At 46.7% G+C, this 22,352-nt stretch overlaps 1 protein-coding gene across 3 annotated transcripts in view; it reads left to right on the forward strand.

The window, feature by feature from the left end:
• The first annotated feature begins 314 nt into the window (after positions 1-314).
• The window catches only part of PTPRG (protein tyrosine phosphatase receptor type G), a 744,445-nt gene continuing 722,407 nt past the window's right edge, over positions 315-22,352 (forward strand). For all 3 annotated transcript variants that reach the window (XM_060111286.1, XM_060111288.1, XM_060111287.1), the window contains exon 1: positions 315-1,118. In XM_060111286.1, the coding sequence (XP_059967269.1) occupies positions 1,034-1,118 (85 nt within the window). In that variant the 5' untranslated portion in view covers positions 315-1,033. The remainder of the gene's footprint in view (positions 1,119-22,352) is intronic.

Genomic DNA, 22,352 nt, shown 5'->3' on the forward strand with positions numbered 1-22,352 from the left:
GGACGGGAATCTGGGAGAGACTCGCCGGTCCCGAAGGCAGTCGCTCTCCTCCCTCTCTCCGAGACCCGTCCAGAGCGGCCCCCAGCCCCGAAACTGCCCCAGACGACTCTGCAACACCCGGGGCTGCGGGCGGGGAGAACCGGGTTGTAGGACGCCTGCGAGGTGGGAGCCGAGTGCGGTTGCTTTAAGAGCGCGGGGCGCGCGCGCCCGCCGCTGGCAGCCCGGCTGCGCGCCCTGGGTCGCGCGCCGCCGCCACCGCCGCCGCGCGCCCCTTGCTCGCTCGCTCGCCGGCTTTAAAGTCTCTGCCAGGATCCATGCTCACATGTTACTTCCTGTATGGAGGCATGGCTAGTTTCCAGCCCCGCGCTCCCCGATCCTCCCCAGCTCGCGCCAGAGCCACAACTTTCAGGAGCATGGACTGAAGGCGCCCTCGCCCCAGCGCCCCTCTGAGATCCTTTGTGTTTCCCTCGGTTTCCTCTGGCTGTTTCTATTTTGGGGGGCTCTTCGCTCCCCCCGCCTTTACCCGCCCCTTCCCCGCTCGCAAACATGCCTTCTTCCTTCCCCGGGCCCTGGAAGGAGCTGCCTGCCTGAAGCCCGGAGACGCAGCGCCGCGCTCAGCCCCGCCGCCGCCCGCCGGCTCTCGGGCTGCGCTGCCGACTCAAGTTGGGGATCCTCGGCTGCTCGCCGCCGCCGCCTGCGGTCCCTGCCTACCCCGGGCCCCAGGCATCACCGCCGCCCGCCGACTCCTCGCCCTGCCCGCTCGGCTCGCTCCTTTTTGAACGGAAAGCAGCCCTTCTCCGCCGAGGATCGTCCCCAGCGTGGCTCCGTGTTCTCGGTCACTTTCTGAGATTTTCCGGGGGGCGCTCGGCGGCTTCCCGGATTCCAGGGGAACTCGGTCCGCTGAGCGCGGGGGCCCAGTAGAGCGGACTAGCAGGGGAAGAGCCCGGGCTTAGCGAAGGCTTACACCGAGGCAAGAACTTATTCAACAAGTTTACCCCCCCTGCTTTCTTCTTTTCGATGTGCGTTTTCGGACATGCGGAGGTTACTGGAACCGTGTTGGTGGATTTTGTTCCTGAAAATCACCAGTTCCGTGCTCCATTATGTCGTGTGCTTCCCCGGTGAGTGCCGGCCGCCGAGGGGACGCGGCCCTGGCCAGCGCGCGCGGGGGATGCGGAGTTGCCGCCGGGGCATGGAGCTCGGGCGCCCGTCCCGGGGACCCCGGAGAGGGTGGAGGGGGGTCGACGCCCGCAGAGGAGAGAGGGAGCCGCTCCGCTGGTTCTGGCGGCGTAATTAGGGAGGCTGGTGGTTGGGCAGGGTGGAAGCAGGGGCTGGCCGGGGAGGGGGACAGGGGCCGCAGGAGTCTGTCTCTTGCTCGGGTTTAGGGGGCCCGGGGGAGTCGGAGTCAGGAGAAAAGACTCGTTCTGTTGACCCGCCGCTGTTCGGGAGAGCTAGCGCTCTGGGGCTGTTGGGGAGATTGGGGCCATGGGGAGTATGTCTCTGTGGGTTTGGGGGGCCCAGGGTGCGTCCTTCGCTCAGGCGAGGGTTGAAGGGGTTCAGAAGGGGGGGGGCTTGATTTGCTGCTCCCCGACTCTTTGGAGAGGCTGGTGTTCGGGGAATGGAAGCCGGAGGCTGGCCGTGGCGGACTGGGGATGTTGGGAGCAGCCTGCGTTCTGGTCTCGGGGGTCAGGGACGACCCTGGCTCGGGGCTGGGGCACGGGCTGAGCTTCGGTGCCGGCGCGATGGAGCCTTCCTGGGCGCGGGGGCCTGGGCGCGGTGGGAGGGCAGGGAGCAGGCGGTTTAGGGAGATTCGTGGCTCCCCCAGCCCGGTCCCGCGGCCCCTTTATCCCCCAACTCTGCTTGGCTGGGCTGCTCGGGTCGGGGCGCGGGGTGGAGGGGGGCGGGTCGGCAACTGAATTGCTGTTTGTGCCGGGGCAGATTTTTTTCTGTCTCGCGTCTTGCCTACCTTCATCTCTACCCTTTTGCAGGCTGTTCACGGCTGGCAGACCCAGACCCGCTCCTTTCTGGTCGGGTTAAGACAGGAACAGTATTGGCCATTGATGAAGATAATAAATCACCGCACGTAGCGGTGTGCGGCTCGGCGACCCTCCACTTCCAGCCCTCCACCGGCCGACCCCCCCCTCCGCCTTCTCTTTCCACTGGGGGAGGGCAGAAGCCAGCTGTCTCCCTCTTTCCTCTTGTAGCCTCCCCTTTCCCCCCAGGCTGCAGCCCTGAGCTCCCTTTGGTCTGTCCAGCCCCCTCCCCCAGGTGGAGGCCTTGTCCTGTGCCCTAGTCGGGGAAGGGGTGGGAAGAAGGGAGCGATTCGTTTTTCATCCTTTGCTCTCCTAAGGACAGGGAACCCCCCCTCTCCGTTTTTCTGCCTTCTCATCCACCAGCTCCTGGATATTCGGAGGAGGGTGTTATCCAGAAAAAAAGGAACCTGCCTTCCGATGTTTCTGCTCCCCCTTGTCCTAGCCGCCTGTCCCCGGGTGGCCCGAGCGCACGGTTTTGGTGCACCGGGTCCCCCAGCTCTGTCGTGCGCCCTGGAGGAGGTCGCGGGCGCTCTTGCTGCCCTCGGGGACTGGCAGCGAGTTTCCCCTTTGCAGGCACGGGGGTGGCCTCGAGGGGCAGAGAGGCAAAGCACTGTCTTTTTTTCGGGCACCTTGTATTTCCCTCTGCGCATTCTCCTGTCCCCGGAACCGCACGGAACTCCGGCCACAGCCCAGAACCCCAGCTCGGATGCCGAGCGAGGACGTGCGTTCACACTCACCCGAGGTCTGGGGTGTGCTCACCAGGGTCCTGCCTCCACTGGGACCCGGGGGCGGTGTGGACATTTACCCTTAAACATCCCCCCTGCTTCCCCAGTGCTCAGTATTTGTGTTAATCATTACGCCTCCTAGACTTTTTTCTGTGTCGTGGACTTGCCGTCTGAGTGGGCTCAGGTGCACACTGGGGTTGAACTATTTGAGGGTCACGTTTTAATGGGGGTGAGTGGGAGGCAGCAGGGGAGCAGCCTTGCGAAATACGGGGAATTTCTAATTCCACTTCTGGCCTTCTGCTTACACTTGGGTGTGCAGTCAGTGGGCCAAGCCGCGATTTCTTTTTCCTGATGTTTGAGGAAGCCTTGAAATCCAAAATGGGACCACCAGTGATGCCGCCTGCGTCGGGCTGGGACAGTTGTCGTCTTACACATTTTCTATGCGTGCTCACGCTGCGAGGTAAATAAATAGCCCATTCCGTGGTTCGGGAGCCGAAGGGTGTCGGAAAGGGAAGGGGCAGTAGTGCGAGGCGCCGGGAAGGAGGGCTGTGGTTTGGGAAAGTGCGCCCGGAGAGGGTGCAGCAGCAGCCTTTGCAACCAAAGTTAAAATGTCAAGAGCCTGAGACGCCTGCTTTACATTTTCCGAAACTGCCGCGACGCTGCTGGACCTCAGGGGGCGCCCCCGAGCCACTCGTCAGGCTCCCGCCACCTCCACCCGCCTAGGTGCCGTGGGGCCGCGGTGGGATGAGGCTGGGGCTGGAGGCTGGGCCGCTGCAGATGCGCCTGGGAGAGGATAGGCGGCCTCAGCTCCACCCTGGTGCTCCTGGGCGGCTCTCAACCGGTGGGGACCCGAGTTCTCTTTGGGACGCCCCTTCTTGCCAGCTCTGACCTGGGAAGGCTTTATCTGCTTGACACGAGGGATAAAGATGCTTCTGGTGTTGGATTAGGGTTCTCCTTGTGACATCTTCACCAAAATCCCTTGTTGGTTATTTTGTTTGATTCCTCTCAGAATTGTGCCAACTTTTATGATACATTTGTTCTCAGCTCCTGTGAAAGATACAGGGTAACTTTAATTTGGGAGGGTTTTGGAAACATTGCCCTGGCCTGAGTCTTTCCCCAGAGGATGGGAAACAGTGGCTTTTAGTCTCTCAACGGCAGTATGGCAGGTGTGGGACCCGTGTCGCCATTAATGTTTCAACTGATGTTTCCATTTCCAGAGCACAAGTGTTATCAACATGATATAGTGCATAGGACGTTGTTTTCTGACATCTAAAAAAAATACTCTATTATGGAAAAACTTATGAAAATGGAAAAATATAATGGGCCCCTGTGAACCCCCTACTCAGCTGTAACAGTTACAACTCAATTTCCCCTCTTCCTTTACCCACCCCATCCTCCCCAAACACCTCATTATTTTAAAGCAAATCTTACACATAGTTCATTTAAGCATTTGGTGTATTATCTCTAATCATTGAGAATTTAAGTGCCTCCAACAGCAAATAAATTATGTTATTTGGAAGGGTTAACATTTTGTGTATTTTACATTCTTAAGCTATTCAGCGGAAACTTAATTTATTTTTAAATTGACTTCTCTTTCTGCTCTCAGAGTTGAAACCCTTCTCTGATTCTGATGTGTTCTGTACAGTAATTACGTTACATCTAGGAGGCTGATGTTGGAAACATTTCAGATGGGTAAGCTCTGCTGTGTACCTTGGATGTGTCAGAATCGGAGGATCCATGATTGATGTCCTGCGAATCTCCCTCTGAGCTGTCTCTTGGTGTATTTGCATGTACATGCTTTAGTCCTGGTGGACAGCCTTTATGGACTTATTAGAAAAATGCAGAAGTAACATTTGTAAGTCAGCAGTTTTACTCTTCAGGGATGGGGTGAGAAACCATGCCCCCCCGCCCAGCCCCTTCCCCGAAGTGTCTTATTTGAAAATGGAGGATCTTTGTCCAGTCTTGAAACTTGGTTCCTCTAATGCAGTCATGGAATAAAATTTTCGATGTTTCCTTCTAAACAGTGTTCATATTACAGAGTTGATGAAGAATATTAGTACAAATAGGCATGACGACCTTTTGGAAGTAGGGAAGTTGCTGTTGCCACAGGCAGAATGGAAAGGTTGGCTGAAATGAGAAAAAGAACTAACCAGTTGTGAAGCTCTGGGCATCTCCCCTTAATTATGGACCCGTTTTCACAGAATAAAAGATAACATTGTTTAAATGAGGCAGTATGGGGAATGCTGATGATTTAACACAGCAAAATAAAAACCTTTTCTGATTCATCTTTCTATTCTGAAAAACTCCCAAGTTAATGTAGTATAATCAGTTACATATCACTGCACTAATTGAAATGAACTTTCTTACTTTTTATGAAAGAGCATTTAAAATGCCCCAGAACAATTATTATTAGGGATCTCCTTCTCCTTCCTTACCCCTCCCTCATTTTCCTGAAAACTTCTTGACCAAAAGGACAGTCTGGACACATTAGCCATACCTAGGTGAGGAAAGCAATTAAGTGTTGCTAGTGCTTTGTTGCTTTACTTCTTTTATGGTGAAAGTTTTTGTTTGTTTTTTTTTTTTTTTTTTTTTTTTAAATCTGAATATACCTTCAGCATTCTACTCACAGCATGCAGGACAATGCAATGTCATTCCTAAGCAGGATAAAGTTGTAATATGGGTGTGCATTCTGAGTTGCAAGAATGAAAAAAAGTTGTGATTAACACTTTAATTCTAGGGCATATCTTTCATGTCACATTTCATAAATCAGACTTTATGGGAGAAATTCAAAGCATCTGAAGTTATCTCAAAAGTGCTTGACCCCCCCAGTAAGCTCTTGGTGGGCTTTGGTTATAGGTTGACCATTATCAGGTGAGGGGTGGTAAAGAGTGAAGCTGCGTTTTTGGCTGGCTGTGTAAAGAATAAAAGGTCTGTGTATCTAACAATATAAAGGAAGCCAAGGAGATGTGCCCTGCCTCCACTTTTAGTTCTCCATCTGAGCCTGATCTGGGCAAAGCTGGTAGCTACTGAGGGAGGGGCTCAGGGAAGTGAGAATGTTCTTCTGAGAATAGCCTGCCCCCAACAGGCGGTGAGAGCTGCTTGTGGAACTCCATGGGCCGTTGCTGAATTTGAACCAGAATGAGGTTGCCTTGGTACACATTAGGCCCTCAGTAAGTATTCCCAAATGATTAAATGATCCCATACCTTTGTTTGCCTGTCTGAGAAATGGAAGTGACCATCTTGCTCGTAAAAGACCCAATTCCAGAACTATGGCAGTGTTCTGTGCACCCAGAAGAGCAAATGCACATCTGTAAAAAAAAAAAGTTCTCTGTTACTGACTTTGCTTTGACTTTTTTTTTTTTTTTTGCGGTACGCGGGCCTCTCACTGTTGTGGCCTCTCCTGTTGCAGAGCACAGGCTCCGGACGCGCAGGCTCAGCGGCCATGGCTCACGGGCCTAGCCGCTCCGTGGCACGTGGGATCTTCCCGGCCCGGGGCACGAACCTGTGTCCCCTGCATCGGCAGGCGGACTCTCAACCACTGCGCCACCAGGGAAGCCCCTGACTTTTTATTTTTTATTTGTTTACATGGAGTTCTAACCAAAAAAATCACTCCAAAAATGATGCATGTTTTTAAATACTGTTTACCTCTCCTTGCTTTTTTCCTACAATTCCTTTTTGTCTGAAATTTTCAAGACAAAGAAATTATTAATGTCTCTTAAAAAAAAGTCTGGAAGTAATGTAGGTGAATTTCATTTTCAGAAAAGCCTGTGATGATTGAAATATATAACAGATAAGTTTGTGGTTTTTTCCTATTATGAGAAGGACTGAGGTTTATCCAGATGGCTGTGCAAGATCGCTTGAGGTAGCTAGAGGGCTTCATGAGCAGTTGTCTCCTTCTATAGGGACACCTATAATTGGAGGGGCCATTTCATCTGGTGTGACTTGTAGCAAAATATTTGGTGTTTTGACAGAAAAAATATATGATCTTTGTGAGTTGGCTTGCCGGGCCTATGCAGTCTCAAAATTTTTATGACTATAGCACTTGATATGATGATTTTTTTTAAAAAAAACATCGTAAAAAGTGCTCTTAGGTCTGGGTCGGGGAATGTCAGTCAGCTAACCAGGTTCCAGATGTGCCCGGTTTCTCTTTTCGGAGCGCCCTTAACTGAATTGGGTGGTGTTCCTGCTGCTCTTGGGGTGGAGGATGGGAGGCAACTTCTCCATTGAAGGAGAATCACTCTACTGTTTTATCTGCATATGAAAAGGAGAGACCTTTTAGGAGCCTAGAACTTGCAAATACATTTTATTTCCTTTCTGAGCCAGGTAGCTATGGAAAGTTGTTTAAAATATATCAGAATATCATCTCGAGCCAATCAGCCTCTGCCATTACTAGCTGTGCTGCTTTAGACAAGTTACTTAACTTCTCAGGTGCCTTACTTTTTTGCCCTCTCTTTCTCTGCAAAATGGCATAGTGATAGGACCCTGATTCCTAAGGTCTTTGTGAGGCTTGAATGAGAATGCATGCTAAAGGACTTAGCACAGTGCATGGTAAATAGTAAGTGCTCAATAAATTAACCATTTTGTGTGTGTGTGTGTTAAAGAGATTTGGGTAGGAGTATAGAGAAAGAAAAAAATTGAACTGAAAAAGACAATATATGTAAAAACATATTGTATATATGTATATGTATAAAAATATATGTATAAAAATTACATATATTTTACAATATATGTAAAAACATATATTTTGTTTTTATATGTAAAAACAAAAACATTTTCAAAAAATTTATATAAACTTGCATGATGATTTTTGTGCCTGGATTTGCTCTTGAGGGTGAGGGAGGCTGGCATGAGAGCATCCCATGTATAATTAGTAAAATGGTTACATTTTGAGGTTTAAAGAAATGAGAAAGCCTCCATGTTGAGATAACCTCCTTGCGCACATCGCAAAGGAATTCTCCTCTTTCCCTGCTTAAAAGGTGAAAAATGTTTTCTGCAGGCTTACAATGTACCATGCAAGATCCCTATGTGGTGTTATCCTCTGTAGAAAGAGCTGCTTGGTCCTGCACCCTGGAATGCCCATCCCCCTTGTAAGGCCTGCTGTGCTGTGTGGTAACCAAGGAGAATGGGTCTACCTTTGACTGTCATTTCTGGGTTTTAATTGTGTGCCACTAATGGGAAACAAACTTTAGTCTTCGGGTGTTGCTTTTATTTTGTACTTGTGTGACACTTGAACACAGGTATGCCCTTGTCTCCATATCTTCACGGATTCAGACCTGCAGAGTATACAAGAGAGAACCACACACTGTGCGTGCAAAGCTCCTGCCCTCTAATCAGTTTTTTTTGCAAACTGAAATCAGCATGATGGTTTTCGACCAAACAACAAAATATGATTTTAAACTACTCGACTTAGCTATTTTGGGGCTGTAGCAAAGTGACACAGTTGGCTGCCGAAATCTAGCAACTAAAAAGGAAGCGATGAAAAGCATAGTTCATGGAATATGTAACACTTCCGTGTAAGAAAATAGGACAACTGCTCTTATTTTTGGGTTGCAGGGAAGCAGGTTGTCAGTTGATACTGCAGTGGGTACACTTTTGAGGAATTCATACGAGTTATTAGATGAATCCAAGAGGTGTTTGGATTCTGACACCACTGCAGCCACATGAATTCCACAGTGCACTTAAATCAGAAAAAGTCATCAATTTGGAATAATTTGCGTAGGAGACACAGCCATTAGCCATTACCAAACATAAAAGCATAGTCCAGATTAGTGAGGAAATGTCATTGACTTTTCAGGAGTCAAGTTAGTCACGAATCATCAGTAGGATTCATTTACAAAGCAATGGTTATTTATAAAAAGTGAGTTCTGTTCGTTTTTTTAAATATATCATTTTTCCTGAAGTGTTTCAATTCAGTGAGTGTGGAGGTTAAGAGCCATAGTCTTGCCCTTGGCTATGTCACTGGGTAGCTGTCATGTCACTGTGTCACAGGACAAATTCCTCAACATCCTGTGGAAGTGGGGTTGGGTGGTAGTGGGGGTCTGGGAGACCTCAGAGGTCCAGGATGAAATTCTTGATCTGTTGTAGCAGTGTTATGTTGAGCAAATGGGCCTCATTTTTTGAATCTCTAAAATGGTAACAATGGTTATAACAGCCCATACTCACCAAGCACTTGCCATGATGTAGCTGCTGTGTCTGAGCTTATATGCCTTTAATCCTCTCTGGAAGAAACCGTGAGTATCCTTACTTTAGGATGAGGAAACTAAACTCAAAAGGACGTTGTCACATGTTCAAGGTCACCTTTGTTGGGGGGGGGGTAGGTAAAATATGTCTCTCTAGTTGTCTCTCAGAATTATTTTGAGTCAGGGACTTCCCTGGTGATGCAGTGGTTAAGAATCTGCCAGCCAGTACAGGGGACACGGGTTCAAGCCCTGGTCCGGGAAGATCCCAGAGGAGCAGCTAAGCCCGTGCGCCTCAGCTACTGAGCCTGTGCTCTAGAGCCCGCGAGCCACAACTACTGAGCCTGCGTGCCTAGAGCCCGTGCTCCGCAACAAGAGAAGCCACCGCAGTGAGAAGCCCGCGCACCGCAACAAAGAGTAGTCCCCACTCACCGGGAAAGCCCGCGCGAAGCAAGGAAGACCCAACGCAGACAAAGATAAATAAATAAATGAATGGAAAAAAAAATTCGAGTCAGAATGGTTGCTGTTCATTTGGAAGATGTTTTTCCTAACTGCACAGGAAGGCCGGTTAAAAGACAGACCCAGCCATTTGTATTTGACACTACTATTCCCATATAAGCAAGTACCATAAACACTGGGTGAAATAAAGGTGTTTTCCTGTATTTGCTACAATTAAATAAGGAAGTAAGGCAATTACTATAGGATTTTATTTGGTTACATTGAAGAGGTAACCTTTCTGCAAATTACTTTAGCTTCTGAATAAGCTGATAATAACTGTGAATAGAGTGAGTTTGCTGGTGGTGAGTTTTTCTGAATCCTCTTCAAAAAGATCTGAATTGATTTAGTTTATAATTTGAGAACTTTCGTTTGGGGTGTTGAATATGGTTATGTTATAATAATGGGGTATTATTATCATCCCATATATCATTTGAATGTGGCCTGCAGGCTCTGAATTACGACTTCAGGAAAATGTCTAAGGGAGTTGTGCTTGGCACGAGATGGGTTTGGGTTCTGGATTTTTTCTCTGGAGTTTAGAATTAGCTATGGAAGCCCGCCAAGCCAACTGTGGGATTGGGGCAAGACCCTCAGTTTCTTTGGGGTTGTTTTCCTCACCCTTAACTAAATGGCTTCTAAAATTCTTCCGGAATTTTTAGGGATTGTTGATTACACACTGGGTGGTTTGGGAGGTTGTGGCCTTTCTGAAATACACAACTCAGATTCCCAGTCCATATTATAATGTGATTTGTGAGGGGTCCTTCCGGTTAGCTTTACTCTGAGAGTTTGCTTTTTAAGGCGTTAAGAACCCTTTGATTATTTCTCAAACCCTGCTGCACAATATCCCGGGCGAGTTAACAAACAAGGTAGTGAGTGGATCTTGGTTAATGAAATGCCTGTAAGCTATATATATATATATATATATATATATATATTTTAAACAGGAAACCTGATATCTCCTGGAGTCCAACTTAAAAAAAAGGAAAAAAGGAAGTTTGCTCATGCCAATGAAGTTATGCCTGGATTTTAAAACTATTGAATGTGATTTAGGATTGGGATGGTGGTGGCAGGATTCTTTATCTAAAAAGAAATCCCCAAGGTAGTTCCTGAGCTTACTCTGGAAAAGAGGAACGGAGAAAGGACAGTCGTTCGGGTTATTTGGACCTCTGCAGGGCACCTCTGGCCAGCAGGTGCTCTGTTTGGCCATACAGTGTTGAAAAACAGTTGAATTAAAAAACGGGGCATTTCTCATTCATGTCATCAACAAGTGTAGCCTGAATGCCTGCAGCATGCCAGGCACTGGGGAGACAGTGGTGACCAAAATGGATGGAGACTCCTACCCTCATGGGGGCTCTTCTCATAGAAGTCTTTCCAGAACTCCTGGAAAATTGGAAGGTATAGCAACGTAGGGCGTGTGTCTTGCTGGGCGACAACAGTAAGCTGGAATTAAATAGTGGGCGCTCCTTGAGATGGGGCCCTCACCTGGCCTGCAGTGGTTATTTACAATTCTCAGCTGATCTCTGGAGGTGTTTGCCACCTGCAGAGGTGATTTCTAGTTTTCTACCCGAGGGACACTTTTTTTTTAATTCTCTTTTTCTTTTTTTGCTGTTGTTTGTTTGGGGTTTTGATTGCCTGGATTGCTTGTGTGTGCATGTGTATGTGTGCGCATGTGCTAGTGCAACAAGCGCATCATTGGCTGATGAAGTGGCGCCCTTCCTGTGGGTCTGAAGTTCAACTCTCCTGGCTGTGTTGTTTTTTTCGCTCTGCATATAGCCTGCTGCTTGGATACTTCATAATAATGTGGCAGGTTTACTGCTGATCTAAATTGCTGTTGGCTTGTTCAATTTTAAGAAGTTTCTCATTTAAGAACTAGTGCCCTTGGTCACTTGTTACCAAACTCCCCAAGAAGGGCATGATACGGGGGGTAAGAGACGGAAGGCCAGTGACCAATACAGTAGAATCTAGTAAATTAATATTGGAGATGTCACCTTAGTGGGTCCCTTGCCAAAGAGCTTAATTTTTTCATATAATCTCCCTGGACTAATAATTTTTTGCAAGTGACACATGTATGGACTTCTAATCTGTGTTGGAGATATCACGTATCTTAATTCATCCAACAACAACATAGAAAAACCTGAACTTTGGATGGAGTAGAGTGTCCAGCTTTTGGTCTGGGCATTTGGAAGATTTGAGGGGGTAATTCCTTTACCCTAATTCCAGCACATGTTCTTTAAGTAGTCATTATAATATACAGTACATCTGTGTGAATTGTTCCTGTATGACTCAGAGCCTAATTAGGCTCTATGCCCTTTGAGGGCAAGACTTCAGGCCTTCCACCTGCTGAATCCTCAGTATCTAGGTGGTGGTAGTCATTTTTGAGCACTGAGAGAATGAGCAGCTAATGCTCTCTAGAACACTTACAGGACATTTACAAGACAGTAATAATATCATTGTATGTATTTTCCAGAAATGTCACATTGCATCCTCTTAAGAGACATGATATCCAAGAGATATCTTTCTTAAGAGAACTCAGAGTTTATATATATTGTCATGGTGTTTGAAGTCCATCTTTAAAAACGGAGAAGCTAAATTTATACTTTCTATTACTGGTCACCAGGGTATCTATTGCTGAAAATGATATATTCTAATTAGGGGCCAGATGTCTCATGGGGCAGCAGGGTTAGGTTTTGATGGTCACAAACCTTTTTTTTCCCTCTCTTGTGGAATAATTTAGGCTAAATTCTGTGAATCTGGTGTTCATTTGCATCAGAAATGACCTTGGCTGTAGGGTCGATCCAGGAGAAGTAGGCAGTCTCATTTCTGCTTTGGTTGTCCTGGTGACAGTGACATGAGGTAGGTAGAGGGCAGCAGAACTTGTTGGAGCTGACTGTAGAGCGTGAAGATGAATGTTGATCTGTTGCCTGGTAATGGCTTTGGGCAGGTTGGTCTAAGAGAAGGGCTTGCCTGAACTGACCATTTGGGCTTGCTTGACAGGTATCGGTTGACCATGTTGTCTAATGCCCTTGGCTAAACAGGTGTTAGCTGTGCATCATGTCAGTCCAAATGTGCTTAGGCATAAGTTAAGTTTTCTAGCGCACATCGCTACTAGGTGCCTGCCCTCTTTTACTCGTCTCCCAGCCAGTTATTTTCTCTTCCCAAACTAGTCATTTTCTCTGCTTATGTGTGTGCAGAGGCCACGTGTGGAGGGTGTGGAAAAATCACTTGACAGTTTTAGGCATCAGCCCCTTATTTTCTCAATTGGTCAATTTGCGCAAAAACTGCTGAAATTATTTTATGTGATAGAGGGTGGGTGACTCTGGCATTAGAGTTCTTTCTGGACCTTTTTAGGATGTGCTTTTAAAAAAAAAAGTCTCAGTTACTGCAGTGTATTAACTGATGTGAGGGACCTGCTGGTTCCTGAGGTTTGTGCCTTCACTCGAGATGCCGAGTCGAGGGAAAATTGATTTCTGGAGAAGCTGGGGGAACTGTAAGCACTCTGACCAGATAAACAAAGCAGTCTGTGGAAATAACTCTCAGATGCCTAGGGACCTTTAACAGGGTTTTGAGGAAATGAGACTTAAGATGGGTGGATTCAGATGAAAGAGGCCAGCGGCAAATGCATGTTTTTGGAATTGCACAGATCTGTCAGTCAAGTTAACTGGCTCAAGTTAGTGAATCTGAGCTTTCTCCTGTACTGACTTGGGTCTGTACCTACTTGATTGTTTTTCTCATCTGTAGAATGGGAGTTTCAATATCCCAGAGTCCTTGAGAACATGGAATGAGATCCTGTGCACAAAGCACCAGGAAAGCGTTAGGTGCATAGGACGGTGTAAATGGTACCTGTTTTTAATAGCTGTTGTTTAAGATTTACGAAAGAAGTGCTTGCATAACTATGCCCTCAGTTAACACCATGCAACCCTAAGAAAAGGTGGGAGGGCTGGAACTCGGGGGAGAGCAGGGATCCCACAGTTAATGAAGTAGCGGGATCAGAATTTGAATTTGGCTTTCTGGATGATATCGTGTTCCTTCTCTGCTGGCAGAGTAGGTGGTGGATGAATTAAGGCACACATGACCACTCAGGAACATTGTCTGTTGATGGAGGTGTATTAAAAAGTCTGTTAGGTTTTAATTTGCCCTAAATACCCACTGCTTGAAGGAACAGCCTTAGGTTACCCTTGGTATTCTCCTTACTGAAATTATCTGTGTGGGTAAGATGTACATGCCTTGCTGTATCTCTCTGTTAATGTGGGCCCCTTCACATGCTCTGTGTGCATGCAGATAGAAACATTCAGTGACAGTCTGTAGCACGTGTGTTTGTATTCTTCTTGCCCCTGTGTTTTTTTGCAGTTTTTCTACACAGGGATTGCAAATTGACACATGAGGCCTTTCATCTTTACCCATAGTCATGGCAGACATTGCTAATTGATCACAGAACTCTTTCCTGCTAAGGCCTGCCCGAACTGGGGTTTAGAATCCTTTGTAAGAGTTGGCCTGGGAGCGGACTTTTGTGCCATCCCTGTGCTATACTGAGACATGTTAGTCAACCTGTGAAAATAGCATTTGGAGAGGCATATCCAAGGGGCTTTTATATCCTTGCAAATAGGTTTGCTGCTGTACAGGCAATTTTTAAGCCATACAGCTATTTTGAAATTGACCTGAAACAGCAGGTATCAATAGCAAGTACCTGTGCAAAGGCTTCCTGATCCATGAAATTGATTTGGGCTCATACTTGACTCACATTCATTTATTCAGGGGGAAAAAAGTCCAGTCTCTTGATGGTGGTTACATCACGTTCTAATAGGTAAGCTTTACTAATGGAGGTTTAGGGATCTAAAATTAGTTGCTTATTTTTTCATTTCTTCAAAGCCCAGAGGTTTTGCATCAGATGATGGCTCTTTTAGGACTGTTTATATTCCAAAGTGACACCTTTTTGAATTTCTAGCTATTTAAGTAAGTGTTACATATGGGCTTGGTAACAACAGTTTTCAAAACTGTGACTGACTAAATGGGCCCTTTCCCCCTGTTGCTTACACCTGGTAAAGTATCTTGTGTTTACTCTGAATACATTCGTTGTTACCTTTAGGGTAGCTTGTTTCTCAAAATTTGAGCGGTCCTCTGATCAGTATTATGTTTGATAAGGAAATTGGAGAGCAGTGATAAAAGGCAAAAGGAATTCTTTCGTGAAGCTGACATCAGATAAATTTGTGGTGTTGGTAATATACCAAGTACTTGGATGACATCAAGTGAGCCCATATTTGTTTCCTGGGTGTGGATTTTCCCCCTAAAGTTCCCTTCTAATGTTGAGCCTTAGCTAATTTACTGTGAAATATCTGTAGAACTGTGCTGTCCAGTATGGGAGCCCCCAGCCACATTGTGGCCATTGAGCACTTGACATGTGACTTGTCCAAATTGAGATGTGTTTTAAGTGTCAAATACACACTGGATTTCCAAGACATGGAAAAAGTATGTAAAATATCTCATTAAAATTTTACATTGTCTATTGAAATGATGTTTTAGATATATAGGGTTAAGTGGACTATATTAAGAGTAATATCACCTGTTTCTTTTTACTGTTTCATGTGACTATCATAAAATTTAAAATTATATATGTGGCTCCCATTCGTGGCTTGCACTGTATTTTTTTTTAATTTTTTAAATAAAAAAAATTTTTTTTAATTTTTTAAATTTAAAAACAATTTTTAAAATTAAATTTTTTTTTTTTATTTTTAAAAATTTTCTCACTGTTGACAAATTTGGCCGCTCTGCAGGGGAGAGGTTGGTGGCTGAGCCAAGATTGGCCTCTCAATCTCCAGAGGTCCTCTGGAAAGATCCGTTAACCAGCACTTGGCATGGTCCTGATCCTGTGTTGATTTGGGGACGTGGTCACGTGTGTATCTTTCCCAGATTAGCGCCTGGACGTCGCTGGCTTCCTGAGCGCTTAGTCAAGCAAATACATGGCTTGCCACAGCTCACAACTAGTTCCGAAGATGAAGAAGCTCTGCATCTCTGTCGAGCAGCGGGTTGTGAATGTGCAAGTGTTTCACGGCCACCTGAATGCGCCAGTCTGCGTGGCGGGCAGAAGACACGGTGCCGGACGTGCCGCGGCTCAGGTAGCGCAAGTCGGCGAGCTTTTGGTACGGGATGGTGGGCAGGACGCTGCAGATGGCCTCCTCGTTCATGGTAGCGGGTGGCGCGGGCACTCAGGCAGCCGGTTGATTCCGGAAGTGCCCGCCGCTCCCGCGGCTCCACTCCTTGCGCGAGCCGGGTCGGCAGGCCCTACAGCCTGCCGGACATTAGGTCACGAAGCCGTCCATTCTCCGTGCAGCCCACGCCCAGCCGCTGCTTATCCGGAGCCGGAGCGGACTCTTCTCTTCTAGAGACTGGTCAACTCTGCGGCGGCAGGGCGCACAGGGAGGTACACGGGCCTCTCACTGTTGTGGCCTCTCCCGTCGCGGAGCACAGGCTCCGGACGCGCAGGCTCAGCGGCCATGGCTCACGGGCCCAGCCGCTCCGCGGCATGTGGGATCTTCCCGGACCGGGGCACGAACCCGTGTCCCCTGCATCGGCAGGCGGACTCTCAACCACTGCGCCACCAGGGAAGCCCCTTGCACTGTATTCTTATCGGATAGCGCCGGTTTAGGGCACTCCTTCAGACCTTACCTGACCTTTCATAAGAACATTTCATAACTGCAGTGACAGTTATGAACGTGACAGCAGTCACGTTTTCCATCCCTGCCCCTTGAAAACACAGGACCAGGAGAGACCCTTGTCATTGATGGAGAGAGTTGCCTTCTGGGAGGCACTGGCACTAGGAAGCACTGGAGTCTGGGTGATATCAGGATAGAGGGCTGTGGCTTTGTTTGCCCATCTGTGAAATGGGGTAGTAGTCCCTGCTCCACGAATTTGTTGAAGGAGTAAATGAGGTAAGTCATGGAAGACGTTTGGCACAGGCCTGGCAAATAGGAAGCACTTGAAAATAATAGCCATTATTGTTTTAGCTCATGAGTGGGCATTTAGCAGAGCTCCTGGCTTCGATTCCTCCCCATTCTGGTTCCAGTTGGTGATGCTTTGTGGGACCTGTGGAGGGTTGCAAACAGGCCTGCATGCTTTTAAGACACCAGCCTCGGGCTTCCCTGGTGGCGCAGTGGTTGAGAGTGCGCCTGCCGATGCAGGGGACACGGGTTCGTGCTCCGGTCCGGGAAGATCCCACATGCTGCGGAGCGGTTGGGCCCGTGAGCCATGGTCGCTGAGCCCGCGCGTCCAGAGCCTGTGCTCCGGCACGGGAGAGGCCACAACAGTGAGAGGCCCGCGTACCGCAAAAAAAAAAAAAAAAAAAAAAAAAAAAGACACCAGCCTCTGCTGCCTAGGAAATCCAGGATTGCGTAGAATACCTTGAGCATTCTGATTGCGCTCTTGCTCAGCAATTCGAAAAGCAGCGGGGACCTTAGAGATCTTCGGAGATTGCCAGTGGCCTGCAGAAGTTCCCTGACAAGACTGCTAATGGCTCGTAGCGCCCATGCCCTCCTGCCAGGTGGAAGAGGCCATAGAATCTTTCCTCACACAGTCTCCCAGGCCCGTGTATTTACTCTCCTGGGTATTTGGTTTTATTGCGGCCCAAGTTCCTGTTTCTGGCCAATCTCATACCAGATCCAAGCACTGCACTCTGGGTTATTACCAGGAAGTTTTCCAAGCTTTGCCACAGCTGTGGATTTGTTGAGATGGGTCGGGGGGTTGTCTCTGCATTAGTATAGTAAAGACACATCCAAAGCGTCTCTAGAGGATGTTTGATTCCTTCCTACAACAGAAAGTTAAAATGAAAGGCTCTTCCAAGTAGAGTAGATATTCTGTACTTGCCAACCTGCTGCTGAATTTGGACGTGGAAAATAGGGGGAATGTGAGAGACATAACACACTTCTATCAGGAAGCTCAGGTCCGCCCACAAGGGCTTCTAGCCAGGGTCCTGTGTATTAGTGCACATCTGCAGGCCAAGAACTTGGGCGAGGGTGGCCGCTGCTGGGGAGGGAAGCAGCGAGTTGGCTGGGAAAATCCATCCCTGTTTAATTGTTCTTCAGGTTCTGGATGGGGCTGCTTCCTTCCCAGGGAACGATTGGCAGGGTGGACACATACCCTTTGTGTGGTGCAGCCGATAAGAATCTGGGTTTCAGTTTTAAGTTCTTTTATGAGGGATAAACAAGGATGTTGAAGTCTTCAAGTTAGGGTGTTGAAGGAGTGTCAGTGGGTCCTCAGCCCCCCGCCCTGAGCCTGCCTTGGAAACCCAGGGGAGGGGTGATGAGAGCAGCTGTGTGTGCCCTCGTGGGAAGGGGAAGAAAAGGAGCTCCCTGAGGACTTTCTCATTCTCTTTGGCAGAGCCAGGTTTCAGAGTGACTCTTAAAGGAAAATAGTCTTCCAGACCTTTCTGTCCACACAGAGTTTTAGTATTTCTCTTGAGTTACCAAGGCAAATCCCTTTTTAGGGATGGTATGATTGCCTGTGTCTGCTGCTACTGACAGCTGCCCCCCTCCCTGTCCCGAGGTCTGGGAATTTTATTCCTTGGTAGTGTTTCCTGCTTCAAACTCTGATTTCTACAGGGCTTGTTCACAGATGAGCATCTCTGTGCCCAGCCAGTCTGGCAGGGAGGAGGGAGGGTGTCTGGAAATTCTGCTGTTACTCCTTCTGCAGGTGTGTCGCACTGTGTCGTGGCCATTGATTGAGCACCTACTATAAGCGTGGTGGGCCTCTTGCTAGGGGCTGGACACACCTTATCTGAAATTCATCCTTGTGCTTCCCAGGTGAGCACATGGAAGTTTTGCTTAATTAAGAAACTTACCCAGCATTAGATACTTTTGAAAGTGGTGGACCCAGGCTTCTCACTCCAAAGCCATCCATCTTTTTCCTAACAACATGGTACTTCTATTCATACATAGATGAATGTGCCAGCTTGGCACATCTTGTGAATTGCACTTACTGGATTGAACTCTGGGTACTTTAAGACTGATAGCCACGTTCTGAAAAGGGGAAAGGCTAGGTGATTGAAGACTGAAGGCCAAGCTGGACAGATGTCTAAATTCTTTCGTACTTGACCACTGTACAGGATCAAGGCTTTGTATGTATTCTGACATAAGGTTGATGAAACGCTAGAGTGCATTTTAAACTCAGTAAATGATATGTATGTTAACAGAAGTAAGGGAAAAAAAGCCTTACTGGGTAAGTGTATTTTCTTCCTGTGGCCAAGAATAAAGTAAAGGGACTTAAAAGATTATTATTTTCTTTTGGCTGCAGAAACCTTTCGGGAGCTCTTGGTAAGTTACCGTGGGTAACAGGATATAATTATACCTTTCGTCTGTAGAGGGCATGTTTGCAAGGTAGTGTGTGATTTGTACTGGTTTCTGGAGGTTTCCAAGTAGTTACAGAGAAGTAATGTCTCTGATGGAGGGAAAATATTTGTGCTTCCTTCATTGCTGTCTTAGCCCCGGAGCCGGGCAAACTCACGTTCTCGCACTCTGATTTCTCCAAGGCTTCGGGCTTGGTCTGCTCACGTGTTTTTGTCCATGATATTTTGGGCACTGTCTATAGCCAAGGAAGCCATCATGTAGTCGGGGATGAATTCTTAACTTTTCCTTCTTGGTGGTGGGTACACTGGAAGGCCGCATAGGTGGACACTGTGAGTAATGAACTCGCCTCACTGAGTTCTCTGCCGGTTCTGTCCTAAAGGAGCTGTTGTAAATCTGGAGTCATCAGTTCCCGAGAGAAAGTTGCCAAGGTTTGTTTTCCTTCTTTCTTTCTTGGCACACCTGTTAATTAGTTCCAGACACTAGCTAATCAGACGGCAAGCATGAAAGCTCAGGGGTGAGAAGGAAGGTCACATCAGCTTTGTCTCTATACAACCAAAGCCCTTGTTTTAATAGAAAGGGTTTGCAGCCTCCTTTTTCCTCTGCTCCGTGATTCTGTGTTTGAGTCATTTCTGAGTGCAGGCTGCACACAGCTGTGGGGCTTTTTGTCGGCTGTGATGTGAGACTTGTGCTTAGCAGTTTGGGAGCATGTGGCCACAAGAATGTGAGAGAGCAGTGAAGAATGCAAAGAGTAAATGAGAGCACCCAGAATTGCTTCTTTATTTTGGTGGTTGCTATATCCTTATCTTTTTGACCGGGAATGATGAATATATAATATATTCATGTATATTACAGTATGTCAATGATAAAAATGACAAGGGTAGCAATAGGATTGGGCAAAGTGGTAAGGTTTTTTAATGCATTATTTCTCATCACCCTGGAATGACTCTGAGATAGATACTCCTTCTCTGGTGGGGCAGAGAGACAGTAAGAGATTGAACCGTTCGGCCAAGACAGCAAACACAGCGAGGAAGTGGCCTAATTTGAACCCAGGGAGCCTTTGCTTATGTTTGACAAGAATGGGATCAGTGTTGAATTTAACCATGTCTTGGGTGAAACCATTGACTTCTGGACTTTACTTTTCCGGTCCATAGATACAGAAATGAAGGCCTGAGCTGTCCAGTGGGACGTTATGGTTTTTTTTTTTAAACTTAAGAAGGTATCCTCTTGCATGTTATTGCAAGGCAAGTAATGGGTTCAAGTCAAATATTAGTGGAAACTTTACACATATAGCACTTTGCTTGGTGTTATGCAGGTTCTAAAAATGTGTGCAAATTGGGGAAAGAAAACGAAGGCCCCCAAAACCATATAATAGAATGCTGAAATACTGATTCAGTCCCTTAGTGTTCAGGAGCAGTAGAGCAAGGAGAAAGGTGCCTTCCTGGGAGCAGGTGTTCTATAAACCTTTGAAAGCCTGGCTCATATCTTCTACATGCCCAGGGAACTAGTGAGCAGAGGCAGTAGTGAACAGGTGAAGGTGGTTCACCATGGGCAAAGTCATGCAGTTCTGGGGCTTGGACCCATGTCCGCCTTGTATCTTAGCTGCTTCCTTATGGCATAAAGCCATTAGTGACTGTCAGCTTACAGGTGGACACTGCTGAGATTTGAGAGGCTCCCCGTGTTGGAGACATTAGCCCTTGAATGCCAGGCAGAGGCATTTGGGTTTGATTTTGTTGTCTGGAGACCGTAAAATAGCACAGGGAAAGGCTGAATGACTTTCTCATGGTGGTCCTGTATACTGAGTCTGTAGTGTCTTCTTGGTTTGTCATGGACTAGCTTTGTGTCTTTTCTTCATCTGTGAGATGGAATAACGATTGCTATCATAGAGTTGATGTAAAAATTAAGTGAGGATATAATTAAGGCTCTGGTCCCTAGCAAGCACATGGCTGTTATTATTATTCTGCTCTTGTTTTTGCCTACCCAGCGTCTCTTTACCATTTTTTTTTTCCTACTCTTTGGGTATTGATCCCTCTTCCATGGTCTTGATGGGACCTTCTGCTAATCAACAGGCTCTGTCTACCCCTATTTGAGGTCCAAAACTCAGGCTGGGCCGGTCGTACCTTTTCCCCCTGGAATTGGAGGCTTGAGGCAAGTGACATGAGGACATCTCTCTCAGTTCCTGCTGCCTGAATCCCCCAAGCTGCTCTGATCCTTCCCTTTCAGAAGCTGGATTCTTTGGTGGTTGATTGGATTCTTTGAGATGTTCAGGATCCTTTCAATACATTCTTTTTCTGCTTATGTTAACCAAGGGTTGATATGGGTCATTTTCAATCAGAGGGCACCAGCATTAGCTGGAAGTACATCAAAGGGAAGGTAACTAGGTGTATCGTGAAGGACAGGGACCGTCTCCCCTGCCTGCCCAAAATAGTCCTTTCATAATGGTTTCATTCCTCCGTTTGGTTTTTCGAGTTCATTCATTTTGAACTTTTTATCTCCAGGAATTCGAGGACTTTTATTTTGGTGCTAAGGACAGCCTCTCTTGAGGAGACATGCTGATCACACTTGGCCTTAACTGCTTCTCTTGATTTTATTTGTAAATGAGAATCCTAAGGATCTTTAAGGAAACGAGTAAAATTTAATTGAACAACATTGAGAGCTGGAATTTAAAAAAATATTAAAAAGAATCCATAATTGTAAGAGGCCCTGGAGGATGAGATGAATGCAAAATGGTGCATCTGGGTGTCTGTTCTGCCTGCATCTAATCTTGCCTATCACGTTTTAACTACAGCTGAGACCAGAGGTCAGCCGAGTATCTGATGGCCTCCAGAGTTTGTCTCTTTTATCATATCTTGTCCCCACTCACAGTTTCCTTTGCTGGCATTATTGAACAGCAAGTGTTCCAACCTAAATTAAAATCAATAAGAAGCAATTTCATTTGTTTTTAACTACAGAGACAAGCGCTTCCAGCAGAGTACTGTACTTCCAAGTAAAGTTCAGTTTTTTGTTTTGGTTTTTTTCCCCTCTTTCTGGTTGGAGCCCAAAATGCATTAATTTTTCAGTGTAGGACTTTGCTGGTGTTGCCCTGGTTTGATTTAAGGCCTTGTTACCATCATCATCTCTTTAAAACTGGGATTGCTGGTATCTGAATTACTTTTGTGTTTTATAGAGTCTTGGCAATCAAAGCTCCGTAGGGTTTGTCCAGCTATAGCATGAGAGCTTGTTAGACATGCAAGACCTCAGCCCCGCCCGAGACTAATGGAACCAGAATTTGCCTTTCAACAAGACCTTCAGGTGATTTGGAGCACCTTGCAGTTTGAAGACTGCTCTGTTTGAATGAGAATGTTATTTTAATCTCCTTGTTTTTCATAATTTTAAAAAATTGAAATGTAATAAATGTTCATTGTGGAATATAGGGGAATTCAGAAAGGTACATAGAGGAAAAATAAAATCATCTGTAATCTCAACACTCATTTATTTACCATGTTGGTCTACAGCCTTTTGATGGATTGTTGGAACATTAAAATATATATTAAAATCATTTTGTGAAAGATATTAAAACATCTTTTATTTGACATAAAGCTTAATTCTTAGGAGGTG

This window comes from Mesoplodon densirostris, chromosome 10 (genome assembly GCF_025265405.1).
Source record: "Mesoplodon densirostris isolate mMesDen1 chromosome 10, mMesDen1 primary haplotype, whole genome shotgun sequence".
Taxonomy (NCBI): Eukaryota; Metazoa; Chordata; class Mammalia; order Artiodactyla; family Ziphiidae; genus Mesoplodon; species Mesoplodon densirostris.